The 13,070-nt window shown below is 44.2% G+C and overlaps 1 protein-coding gene across 3 annotated transcripts in view; it reads left to right on the forward strand.

Moving 5' to 3' along the window:
* PTPDC1 (protein tyrosine phosphatase domain containing 1) overlaps positions 1–13,070 on the forward strand; it is a 310,105-nt gene that overhangs the window by 204,798 nt on the left and 92,237 nt on the right. For all 3 annotated transcript variants that reach the window (XM_068253617.1, XM_068253618.1, XM_068253619.1), the window contains one exon: positions 8,337–8,455. In XM_068253617.1, the coding sequence (XP_068109718.1) occupies positions 8,337–8,455 (119 nt within the window). The remainder of the gene's footprint in view (positions 1–8,336; positions 8,456–13,070) is intronic.

Genomic DNA, 13,070 nt, shown 5'->3' on the forward strand with positions numbered 1-13,070 from the left:
CAGGGTATATAGAGGCCTTAAGTATAGGTAGGTATGTAGGTAGGTATAGGGGCCTTTAGGTAGGTAAAGGGACCTTCAGTATAGGTAGCAGGGTATAGGGCCTTAAGTATAGGTAGGTATGTAGGTAGGTAGGTATAGGGGCCTTTAGGTAGGTAGGTATAGGGGCCTTTAGGTAGGTAGGCACGTATAGGGGGCCTTTAAGTAGGTAGGTAGGTATAGAGGCCTGTAGGTAGGTATAGGGGCCTTTAGGTAGGTAGGTAGGTAGGTAAGTATAGGGGCCTTTAGGTAGGAAGGTAGGTATAGGGGCCTTTAGGTAGGTAGGTAGGTAGGTAGGTAGGTACGTATAGGGGGCCTTTAGGTAGGTATAGTGGCCTGTAGGTAGGTAGGTATAGTGTCCTGTAGGTAGGTAGGTAGTTAAAGGGACCTTCAGTATAGGTAGCAGGGTATAAGGCCTTAAGTATAGGTAGGTAAATAGGTAGGTAGGTATAGGGGCCTTTAGGTAGGTAGGTATAGGGGCCTTTAGGTAGGTAGGCACGTATAGGGGGCCTTTAGGTAGGTAGGTATAGAGGCCTTTAGGTAGGTATAGGGGCCTTTAGGTAGGTAGGTACATATAGGGGGCCTTTAGGTAGGTATAGGGGCCTGTAGGTAGGTAGGTATAGTGGTAGGTAGGTAGTATAGGGGGCCTTTAGGTAGGTATAGGGGCCTGTAGGTAGGTAGGTATAGTGCCCGGTAGGTAGGTAGGTAGGTACGTATAGGGGGCCTTTAGGTAGGTATAGTGGCAGGTAGGTAGGTAAAGTGGTAGGTAGGTAGGTAGGTAGGTAGGTAGGTAGGTAGGTGTCGCTCACCCCCATGGCCTCCTCCGTCCCCTGTGCCTCCTCGCTCACCCCTGCATAAGTATCAACTTTCATGTCCAGTGGAGCGCAGACAGAGCGGCAGACCTCGTCCTTCCTTCTCGGTTCCCTCTAGTGGCCGGACCGGCTTTTACTGATGACGTCATTGTAAAAGCCGTCACTAGAGGGAACCAGGAAGTCAGCGAGAGGTCTGCCGCTCTGTCTGCGCTCCACTGGACGGGTGAGTTGATACAAAGTATGCGGGCGGCCGGGCGGAGGAGGCGCGGGGCGGTCGGAGGAGGCGCGGGTCGGAGGAGGACGAGTGCGAGCGGCGGATGCGCGGCGATGCAGCGTCGGGATTCGGCGGATTCGTAAAGTGGAAAATGGCGTCGGGATTCGAATCCACGAATCTCGAATATTTCCCAATATTCGAGGGATTCGTGGATTCGCCGGATTCGTCGTCCCATCTCTAGTTTTTAGTTTGTTTTTAGTTTTAGCTATTTTAGGGGGATATCTGTGTGTGCAGGTGACTATTACTGTGCATAATTGTTAGGCAACTTAACAAAAAACAAATTTATACCCATTTCAATTTTTTATTTTTACCAGTGAAACCAATATAATATCTCAACATTCACAAATATACATTTCTGACATTCAAAAACAAAACAAAAACAAATCAGTGACCAATATAGCCACCTTTCTTTGCAAGGACACTCAAAAGCCTGCCATCCATGGATTCTGTCAGTGTTTTAATCTGTTCACCATCAACATTGCGTTCAGCAGCAACCACATCCTCCCAGACACTGTTCAGAGAGGTGTACTGTTTTCCCTCCTTGTAAATCTCACATTTTATGATGGACTACAGGTTCTCAATGGGGTTCAGATCTGGTGAACAAGGAGGCCATGTCATTAGTTTTTCTTCTTTTATACCCTTTCTTGCCAGCCACGCTGTGGAGTACTTGGACGTGTGTGATGGAGCATTGTCCTGCATGAAAATCATGTTTTTCTTGAAGGATGCAGACTTCGTCCTGTACCACTGCTTGAAGAAGGTGTCTTCCAGAAACTGGCAGTAGGACTGGGAGTTGAGCTTGACTCCATCCTCAACCCGAAAAGGCCCCACAAGCTCATCTTTGATGATACCAGCCCAAAACCAGTACTCCACCTCCACCTTGCTGGCGTCTGAGTCGGACTGAAGCTCTCTGCCCTTTACCAATCCAGCCACGGGGCCCATCCATCTGGCCCATCAAGACTCACTCTAATTTCATCAGTCCATAAAACCTTAGAAAAATCTTGAGATATTTCTTGGCCCAGTCTTGATGTTTCAGCTTGTGTGTCTTGTTCAGTGGTGGTCGTCTTTCAGCCTTTCTTACCTTGGCCATGTCTCTGAGTATTGCACACCTTGTGCTTTTGGGCACTCCAGTGATGTTGCAGCTCTGAAATATGGCCAAACTGGTGGCAAGTGGCATCTTGGCAGCTGCACGCTTGACTTTTCTCAGTTCATGGGCAGTTATTTTGCGCCTCGGTTTTTCCACACGCTTCTTGCGACCCTGTTGACTATTTTGAATGAAACGCTTGATTGTTCGATGATCACGCTTCAGAAGCTTTGCAATTTTAAGAGTGCTGCATCCCTCTGCAAGATATCTCACTATTTTTTACTTTTCTGAGCCTGTCAAGTCCTTCTTTTGACCCATTTTGTCAAAGGAAAGGACGTTGCCTAATAATTATGCACACCTCATTACAGAGATGCACATTACCTAATATGCTTAATTGGTAGTAGGCTTTCGAGCCTATACAGCTTGGAGTAAGACAACATGCATAAAGAGGATGATGTGGTCAAAATACTCATTTGCCTAATAATTCTGCACTCCCTGTAGTAGAATGTAAATTAGTCATGATACCTACTTTTACAGTAATTTTCCTGGTTTCAGCAGCAGAAACATTTCCCATATCTATATTTTGCTGTATACCATTTTACATTGTATCAAAGTGTAATATCTTCAGTGTTGTCCCATGAAAAGATACAATAAAATATTTACAGACATGTGAGGGCCGTACTTACTTTTGTGAGATACTGTACTTTTTTAGTTATTGGGTATATGGATCATTTTTATGTATCAAAGTGAAATAAAAATTAAGTGTTATAGCTAACCTTAAGTGTGCTTAACTTTTACTACTGTATGCTGCAACGTCTTAATTTTGATGCATCTTGACACAAAAGTATATGCCCCCATAAAAGAAATTATATAAGTGTGCACCTATTTTTTTTTTTTTTTTATATAAGAGTTCACCTGCTTTTAGTGACTGCCACTCATGCCATTAATTAATATCAATTAATTGATGATCACTGGAATCATAAAGCTGCAAAATGCCTCATAACCACATCATTGTCCATCAAAGCTTCCCAATGAGTTGATTAGCAAACATGGTGCTGTTTGCAAACACCCATTGACCTTTTTTTTCTCATGGATTGCCACTTGAAAAATGGCAATCAACACTTGAAGTTGAAGTCAATGTAGACTTTTTTTTTCCTTTTGTTAATACTCATTTGCCACTTCCTCTTCACTTGAGCTACAGAATTCTACTTTAAAGGGAACGTTAACCACTTAAGGACCTAGGGCTTTACCCCCCTTAAGGACCGGTCACTTTTTTTCCATTCAGACCACTGCAGCTTTCACGGTTTATAGCTCGCTCATACAACCTACCACCTAAATGAATTTTGGCTCCTTTTCTTGTCACTAATAAAGCTTTCTTTTGGTGCTATTTGATTGCTCCTGCGATTTTTACTTTTTATTATATTCATCAAAAAAGACATGAATTTTGGCAAAAAAATGATTTTTTTAACTTTCTGTGCTGACATTTTTCAAATAAAGTAAAATTTCTGTATACATGCAGCACGAAAAATGTGGACAAACATGTTTTTGATAAAAAAAAAAACCATTCAGTGTATATTTATTGGTTTGGGTAAAAGTTATAGCGTTTACAAACTATGGTGCAAAAAGTGAATTTTCCCATTTTCAAGCATCTATGACTTTTCTGACCACCTGACATGTTTCATGAGGGGCTAGAATTCCAGGATAGTATAAATACCCCCCAAATGACCCCATTTTGGAAAGAAGACATCCCAAAGTATTCACTGAGAGGCATAGTGAGTTCATAGAAGATATTACTTTTTGTCACAAGTAAGCGGAAAATGACGCTTTGTGACAAAAAAAAAAAAAGTTTCCATTTCTTCTAACTTGCGACAAAAAAAAAAATGAAATCTGCCACGGACTCACCATGCCCCTCTCTGAATACCTTGAAGTGTCTACTTTCCAAAATGGGGTCATTTGTGGGGTGTGTTTACTGTCCTCGCATTTTGGGGGGTGCTAATTTGTAAGCACCCATGTAAAGCCTAAAGGTGCTTATTGGACTTTGGGCCCCTTAGCGCAGTTAGGCTACAAAAAAGTGCCACACATGTGGTATTGCCGTACTAAGGAGAAGTAGTATAATGTGTTTTGGGGTGTATTTTTACACATACCCATGCTGGGTGGGAGAAATATCTCTGTAAATGACAATTTTTTAATTTTTTTTACACACAATTGTCCATTTACAGAGATCTTTCTCCCACTCAGCATGGGTATGTGTAAAAATACACCCCAAAACACATTATACTACTTCTCCTGAGTACGGCAATACCACATGTGTGGCACTTTTTTGCACCCTAACTGCGCTAAGGGGCCCAAAGTCCAATGAGTACCTTTAGGATTTCACAGGTCATTTTGAGAAATTTCGTTTCAAGACTACTCCTCACGGTTTAGGGCCCCTAAAATGCCAGGACAGTATAGGAACCCCACAAATGACCCCATTTTAGAAAGAAGACACCCCAAGGTATTCCGTTAGTAGTACGGTGAGTTCATAGAAGATTTTATTTTTTGTCAGCGGAAAATGACACTTTGTGAAAAAAAACAATAAAAATTCTTCTTTCTAGAATGGGGTCATTTGTGGGGTTCCTATACTGCCCTGGCATTTTAGGGGCCCTAAACCGTGAGGAGTAGTCTTGAAACAAAAATGACCTGTGAAATCCTAAAGATACTCATTGGACTTTGGGCCCCTTAGCGCAGTTAGGCTGCAAAAAAGTGCCAATCATGTGGTATCGCCGTACTCGGGAGAAGTAGTATAATGTGTTTTGGGGTGTATTTTTACACATACCCATGCTGGGTGGGAGAAATACCTCTGTAAATGACAATTGTTTGATTTTTCGTACACACAATTGTCCATTTACACTTTCACTTTGTGAAAAAAAAAAAAATCAATTTCCGCTAACTTTTGACAAAAAATAAAATCTTCTATGAACTCGTCATACACCTAACAGAATACATTGGGGTGTCTTTTTTCTAAAATGGGGTCAGTTTCTGGGGTTCCTATACCGCCCTGGCATTTTACGGGCCCAAAACCGTGAGTAGTCTGGAAACCAAATGTCTCAAAATGACTGTTCAGGGGTATAAGCATCTGCAAATTTTGATGACAGGTGGTCTATGAGGGGGCGAATTTTGTGGAACCGGTCATATGCAGGGTGGCCTTTTAGATGACAGGTTGTATTGGGCCTGATCTGATGGATAGGAGTGCTAGGGGGGTGACAGGAGGTGATTGATGGGTGTCCCAGGGGGTGGTTAGAGGGGAAAATAGATGCAATCAATGCACTGGGGAGGTGATCAGAAGGGGGTCTGAGGGGGATCTGAGGGTTTGGCCGAGTGATCAGGAGCCCACACGGGGCAAATTAGGGCCTGATCTGATGGGTAGGTGTGCTAGGGGGTGACAGGAGGTGATTGATGGGTGTCTCAAGGTGTGATTAGAGGGGGGAATGGATGCAAGCAATGCACTGGTGAGGTGATCAGGGCTGGGGCCTGAGGGCATTCTGAGGGTGTGGGCGGGTGATTGAGTGCCCTAGGGGCAGATAGGGGTCTAATCTGATAGGTAGCAGTGACAGTTGGTGATTGATGGTTAATTAGTGGGTGTTTAGGGTAGAGAACAGATATAAACACTGCCCTTGGGAGGGGATCTGCAGGCGAACTATTGGTGTGGGTGGGTGATCAGATTGCCCGCAAGGGGCAGGTTAGGGGCTGATTGATGAGTGGCAGTGACAGGGGGTGATTGATGGGTGGCAGTGCCAGGGGGTGATTGATGGGTGGCAGTGACAGGGGGTGATTGATGGGTGATTGACAGGTGATCAGTGGGTTATTACAGGGAAGAACAGATGTAACTAATGCACTGGCGAATTGATAAGGGGGGGTCTGAGGGCAATCTGAGCGTGTAGGCGGGTGATTGGGTGCCCGCAAGGGGCAGATTAGGGTCTGATCTGATGGGTAACAGTGACAGGTGGTGATAGGGGGTGATTGATGGGTAATTAGTGGGTAATTAGTGGGTGTTTAGAGGAGACAATAGATGTAAACACTGCGCTTGGGTTATGATCTGATGTCGGATCTGCGGGCGATCTATTGGTGTGGGTGGGTGATCAGATTGCCTGCAAGGGGCAGGTTAGGGGCTGATTGATGGGTGGCAGTGAAAGGGGGTGATTGATGGGTGGCAGTGACGGGGTGATTGATGGGTGATTGACAGGTGATCAGTGGGTTATTACAGGGAAGAACAGATGTAAATAATGCCCTGGCGAATTGATAAGGGGGGGGTCTGAGGGCAATCTAAGCGTGTAGGCGGGTGATTGGGTGCCCGCAAGGGGCAGATTAGGGTCTGATCTGATGGGTAACAGTGACAGGTGGTGATAGGGGGTGATTGATGGGTAATTAGTGGGTGTTTAGAGGAGAGAATAGATGTAAACACTGCGTTTGGGTGGTGATCTGATGTCGGATCTGCGGGCAATCTATTGGTGTGGGTGGGTGATCAGATTGCCCGCAAGGGGCAGGTTAGGGGCTGATTGATGGGTGGCAGTGACAGGGGGTGATTGATGGGTGATTGACAGGTGATCAAGGGGGATAGATGCATACAGTACACAGGGGGGGGGGGGTCTGGGGAGAATCCGAGGGGTGGGGGGGTGATCAGGAGGGGGCAGTGGGCAGGGGGGGAGATAAAAAAAATAGCGTTGACAGATAGTGACAGGGAGTGATTGATGGGTGATTAGGGGGGTGATTGGGTGCAAACAGGGGTCTGGGGGGTAGGCAGGGGGGGGGGTCTGAGGGGTGCTGTGGGCGATCTGGGGCAGGGGGGGGGGAAATCAGTGTGCTTGGTGCAGACTAGGGTGGCTGCAGCCTGCCCTGGTGGTCCCTCGGACACTGTCCCCACCAGGGCAGGAGGCAGCCTGTATAATACACTTTGTAAACATTACAAAGTGTATTATACACTTTGCATGCGGCGATCGCGGGGTTAACATCCCGCCGGCGCTTCCGTATAGCCGGCGGGATGTTGCGGCGGGCGAGCGGTGACAGGCGCCGGCGGAGGATCGCGTCACGGATGACGCGATCGCTCCGCCCATGCCCCTACAAGGACTGCCGCCTTTGGGCATAAGCTGGTCCTTGCGGGGTCCACTTCCCGGCCGCCTCTGTGCGTTAGGCGGTCGGGAAGTGGTTAAGGGCCTGTTTCCACCACATGCAGATTCTGCATGCAGAAAACTGACTCCAATGAATGCCTATGGGCCTGTTTCCACTGAATGTGATTTTTCTGATGCACATTTCCCATAGGCATTCATTGGAGTCAGTTTTCTGCATGCAGAATCTGCGTGTAGTAGAAACAGGCCCTAACTGAGAGGGATATGGATGTTTCCTTTTAAACAATACCAGCTGCCTGGCACTCCTGCTGATCTCTTTGGGTGCAGTAGTGGCTGAATCACACACTTGAAACAAGCATGCAGCTAATCCAGCCTGACTTCAGTCAGAGCACCTGATTTGCATGCTTGTTGAGGGGCTGTGGCTAAAAGTATTAGAGACTCAGAATCAGCAGGAGAATCAGGCAACTATTATTATTTTAAAAGGAAAAATACATATCCTTCTCAGTTTAGGTTCCCTTTAAAGCCTGGTACACACATCAAATTTTGATTGGCCACTGACTGGCCAATTTTAAAACTTCCATGTAGTATGGGAGCTGACCTATACAAGCTGTTCATAGTATTCAGAAATCTGTTGGCCCACGCACTAAATGGAGGTAGTAAAATTGGCCAGTGATTCGCCAATCAAATTTAGGAGTTGGCTTCATAATGCCATACGTTAAATTAAACATCCTTTTCGTTACTGTCACTATTTCTCACTAATGAGAACTCATTGGGCCTGATTTAATAAGGGATCTCCAAGCATCCCCAATGGGGGGATTATGCATTATATTTTATTTTTAGTATTAATATAAGTTTTTTAAATGAATAACAATACTATAATTGTCACATGTCTGTGGGAAGAAATACATTGAAACAATGTTATTTATAATGTGCATTGCTCATATTGTATATTGATGTTGTAGTATTATAGATTAACCCATACTAAAAAGACATATTTAAAAAAATATTGTTGTTTGACCTTGTTCCTGAAGCTGTGGTATAAAGACGGTAATTAACCTGCAGCGCCCTGGGGAGCATGCAAGTTGTGGGAACCCTTTAGAGCAAGAAAGTGGCTTCACCTATCTTCCCGAGGCCTTTATGAAAGCAGAAAGTAAGTTATGTCCTGCTGTTTGTTCTTATTAATTATGAAGCTGCAGTCATTTGTGATGCTAGGTTTCGAGTCGAGGACTGTTGTGTATATGTGCCACTCATTGCTGTGTCTAACTGAAAAATTCACTTTCACACTGAGATGTTATAAGACATTTTCATTGTAAATCAATTCAGGTCTTGCTGTTTTTTTTACTGTGTATGTGGAATATTTTTTTTTTGGCAGTGCTTAACCAAATTTAATGAATAGAATTGAAGACAAATTTGAAGCAAAAATGTAATGACAGCTAAGACTATACATTTCTATAGTTCTTAATTGTCAAAATGTGCTCCAAAGTGTTCGAAAAAAAAAAGTTTTTACATATTATATTCAGAATATATTAACCTCCCTGGCAGCACAGCACTTTTTTTTTTAATTTTTTTTTTTTTTTAAAAGCATGTAGCTAGCCTAGCGCTAGCTACATGCTTTCCCCCTCCCTTCGCTATCCCTCCTACGCCTCCGATCCCCGCCGGCGCTTTTATCCTGCAGGGAATCCCGTTCTGAACGGGATTCCCTGTATGGGCCTCCCCGTCGCCATGGCGACGATCACGATGACGTCATCGATGTCGTGACATCAGCGGGTGTTCCGATCCACCCCTCAGCGCTGCCTGACACTGATAGGCCAGGCAGCGAAAGGGTTCTGGGGGGGGGGGGGGGGGGCGGCGGTTAGCGGCGAATCGGGGGGTAGCGGCGGCGATCGTTATGCACACGCAGCTAGCAAAGTGCTAGCTGCGTGTAGCAAAAAAAATTATGTAAATCGGCCCAGCAGGGCCTGAGCGGCACCCTCCGGCGGCTTACCCCGGAGGAGGTTAAAAGCACATTCAGACAATAATGGATATATATTACATTACTGATATTGCCTTTTTGAAACCAGTTTTCACCAGACAGTACAGTAGCAATAAAAAGTATGTGAACCCTTTGGAATTAAATGGATTTCTGCAAATATTGGTCATAAAATATGATCAGATTTTCATCTAAGTCACGACAAGAGACAATCACAGTCTGCTTAAACTTATTAGCACACAAATAATTAAAGTTAGTTTTTATTGAACACACCATGTAAACATTCACAGTGCAGGTGGAAAAAGTATGTGAACCCTTGGGTTTAATAACTAGTTGAACCTCCTTTGGCAGCAATAACTTCATCCAAATGTTTCCTGGAGTTGCAGATCAGACGTGCACAACAGTCAGGAGTAATTTTTGACCATTCCTCTCTACAGAACTGTTTCAATTCAGCAATATTCTTGGGATGTCTGATGTAAATAGCTTGCTTGAGGTCTTGCCACAGCATCTCAATCGGGTTGAGGTCAGGACTCTGACTGGGCCACTCCAGAAGGCGTATTTTCTTCTGTTGTTGATTTACTTCTATGGTTTGGGCTTTGGGTAATTGTCCTGTTGTAGCACCCATCTTCTGCTGAGCTTCAGCTGGTGGACTGATGGCCTTTAAGGAGTCATTAGGCAATCTAAAGAAAATAAGTGCTACTTACCGGGGGCTTCCTCCAGCCCCAAGCTCCCAGCATGTCCCTCGCCGCAGCTCTCCCTTCAGCCATTCGCCGCAGCTCCGTCCCGGTCCCCGGCGATGACGTCATCCAGGTCGGCCTGTACTGCGCCTGCGCGAGCGGCGCTGTCAATCACCGCCACGTGGGCCGGAGCAGACTATGCAGGCGCAGAACTACTTCGTAATAAAGATTATTTTTCCATTTTTTTCTGCCCATTTTCAGGAAAGGTAAGACCAACACCACCTCTCCATGTTAAACTATTTTTTTTTGTTTCACTCGTTTTTATTGAAAGTTTTACAGTAACAGGAGAATAAGTATAAATCATAACATTGCATACAGGTAAGTACAGACAAAAAAGTATCGCAAGGAATTACACATATTACTAAAGAGGAAATTCTTCCGGAACAGACACCCACATACAGTGCAGTGTGATATCACATTATTTAGTTCTCCAGACAATAGGGGGAACTACAGGGAAACTTATGAATTTTCCACTTCGTTTCCGTCCGGCTATAGCTGATCCCTAATGAGGATTTGAGATACTGAAAATTAAACCGAAGAAACTCTAGTAAAGTAACAGAAAGGGAGTCTACCATCCTACATTAACCTCTCGCGGCCAGATGGGGATTACCTTTGTCAACAAATATAGTACTCCTAGATGAAGGACCTGTCCTCCATTGAGATCAGGCCTGATAGTCTAGTTTAGGAAACCCACGTCACTGCTACTTGAGTACCAAGTACAATAAAGAGTTTCTCCAGTGGGGTGGGAAGCGTGGCAATTACAAAACAATAACCTTTGATCATTTAAGAGTAGTATTTCTGCTGTGTCTGTAAATCACTTCTACATCCGCATTGGGTGGAGAGAGAGTAAAGAAAAGAGGAGGTCAGATGTAGAAAGAAAGAAAGTGCATAGGTAAGGACACAGAGGAGGGAGTTAGAGTTGAGAGTAAAGAGAATCCAGAGGCGAGGGCCATTCAAGCTCGACCCCTTAGTCTATAAGAGCTCACTGGTTACGCGCCAGTACAATTTGTTCAGGACTTAACAGGTAGTTGATAAGGGGATCCCAGATTCTATGGAATTTCTTCATACTGTCGTTCATACGTGCCCTTAGATTTTCGAAAAACAGTATATTGCCAAGTCTGTTTTTGCTAGCCTCAAAGCACAGAGACCGGGTGTTCCATGCTGCTGCTATTTTAATTTTAGTTACCGTAAAGATATAATTGAGGAGGGCATTTTGCGCAACAGTTAAGTGTGGATAAGGACAGCCCAGTTAGGCGTGAAGTGGGTTCCGCGGGACCGGAGCATTAATCAAAGACGATGCCCAGGTACATACTCTGATCCATAGCCTACGTACTTTTTTACAGTTCCACCATATGTGAGCAAAAGATCCTGCCGTTTCACATCCCCTAAAACAATAGCCCGAGCACCCTTTATTATACTTGGCCACTCTCTGAGGGACAAGGTACCATCTAAGTAAAAGTTTATAATTTACCTCAACCAAGTCCGCATTTATTGATATCTTGGGGATGTTATCCCAGATATCGCACATATCAGTGTAATCAATCTGGAGTCCTAAGTCTTCCTCCCATTTGAGTATATATAAGGGTTTACTTTGCGAGTGAGTGAGCGTGAGTTCCCTGTATATAAATGAGATAATCCCTGGGGCGCGGGGGTAAGTGTCACAGATATTCTCGAAGAAAGTTCTGCTCGTTGGGGAGTCCACGTTTATAAGGTGCTTTTTTACAAAATGGTATATTTGCATGTATCAGAATGACTCAGAGGAAGCAATTGCGAACTTTTCACGTAGATAATCAAAAGATTTGATACCAGTATCGGTGACAAGATCCTGAATTCTGTGGAGTTTAGCAGAGATCCACCATTGGTAAGGTCCAGAGGACTTCAAAGCTGCCGGTAATGAAGGGTTACCCAGGAAGGAAAGGAGTGGCCTATGAGCTGACATCAAACGACCCGAGTATTTACAACTATCCCATACTTGTAGAGAGTGTTTTATAATAGGGTTATCGATCTTAGCACGGTGCATTGGTGTGAGCCAAAGAAGATTCTTAATGTTAATAGGTGAAAGAAGCTGACTTTCTATATCCACCCAGGCAAGTCTATCATTGTCTACTTGCCAGTTGGTTAAAATGGCTAATTGGGCTGCTTTGTAGTAGTGAGAAATGTTAGGAGCACCCATCCCCCCGTCTGCCCTTAGACGATATAAATAATGTTAAACTATTTTTAAATTGTTTTTATGTTTCATACTTTATTGGATGCATCCTAAATAGCTTTTTGTTTATTTATTTATTTATTTAAGTATTTATATAGCGCCAACATATTACGCAGCGCTGTACAGAGTATATATCGTCTCTTCACTAACTGTCCTTCAGAGGGGCTCACAATCTAGTTCCTACCATAGTCATATGTCTATGCATGTATCGTGTAGTGCATGTATCATAGTCTAGGGCCAATTTAGGGGGAAGCCAATTAACTTATCTGTATGTTTTTGGAATGTGGGAGGAAACCGGAGTGCCCGGAGGAAACCCACGCAGACACGGGGAGAACATACAAACTCCTTGCAGATGTTGACCTTGCTGGGATTTGAACCAGGAACCCAGTGTTGCAAGGCAAGAGCGCTAACCACTATGCCACCTCACTGCACCTTTATAGCTAGCTAACCACTATGCCACCGTGCTGCCCCTTTGTAGCTAGCTAACCACTATGCCACCGTGCTGCCCCTTTATAGCTAGCTAACCACTATGCCACCGTGCTGCCCCTTTATAGCTAGCTAACCACTATGCCACCGTGCTGCCCCTTTATAGCTAGCTTCACCATTTAGTTGATTTCATAAATAGCCAAACAAATAAGTAGTGAGCTCCCTCCCCTCTCAACAATGTGCACTAAGGAACTAGATAAAACAATATGGGTTTAAATAAAACATTAGAACATCAACTAAGTAATCTTGAACATTTATTGTTTAGAAATAGGCAATAATCTTCTATTTTTCATATAACAAAGTAGACTGTAATTCCAAGACAACATTGTATTGGATCTACAGTATTTTATTTCATGAAAAATAAAAG

This window comes from Hyperolius riggenbachi, chromosome 9, assembly GCF_040937935.1.
Source record: "Hyperolius riggenbachi isolate aHypRig1 chromosome 9, aHypRig1.pri, whole genome shotgun sequence".
NCBI classification, from domain to species: Eukaryota; Metazoa; Chordata; class Amphibia; order Anura; family Hyperoliidae; genus Hyperolius; species Hyperolius riggenbachi.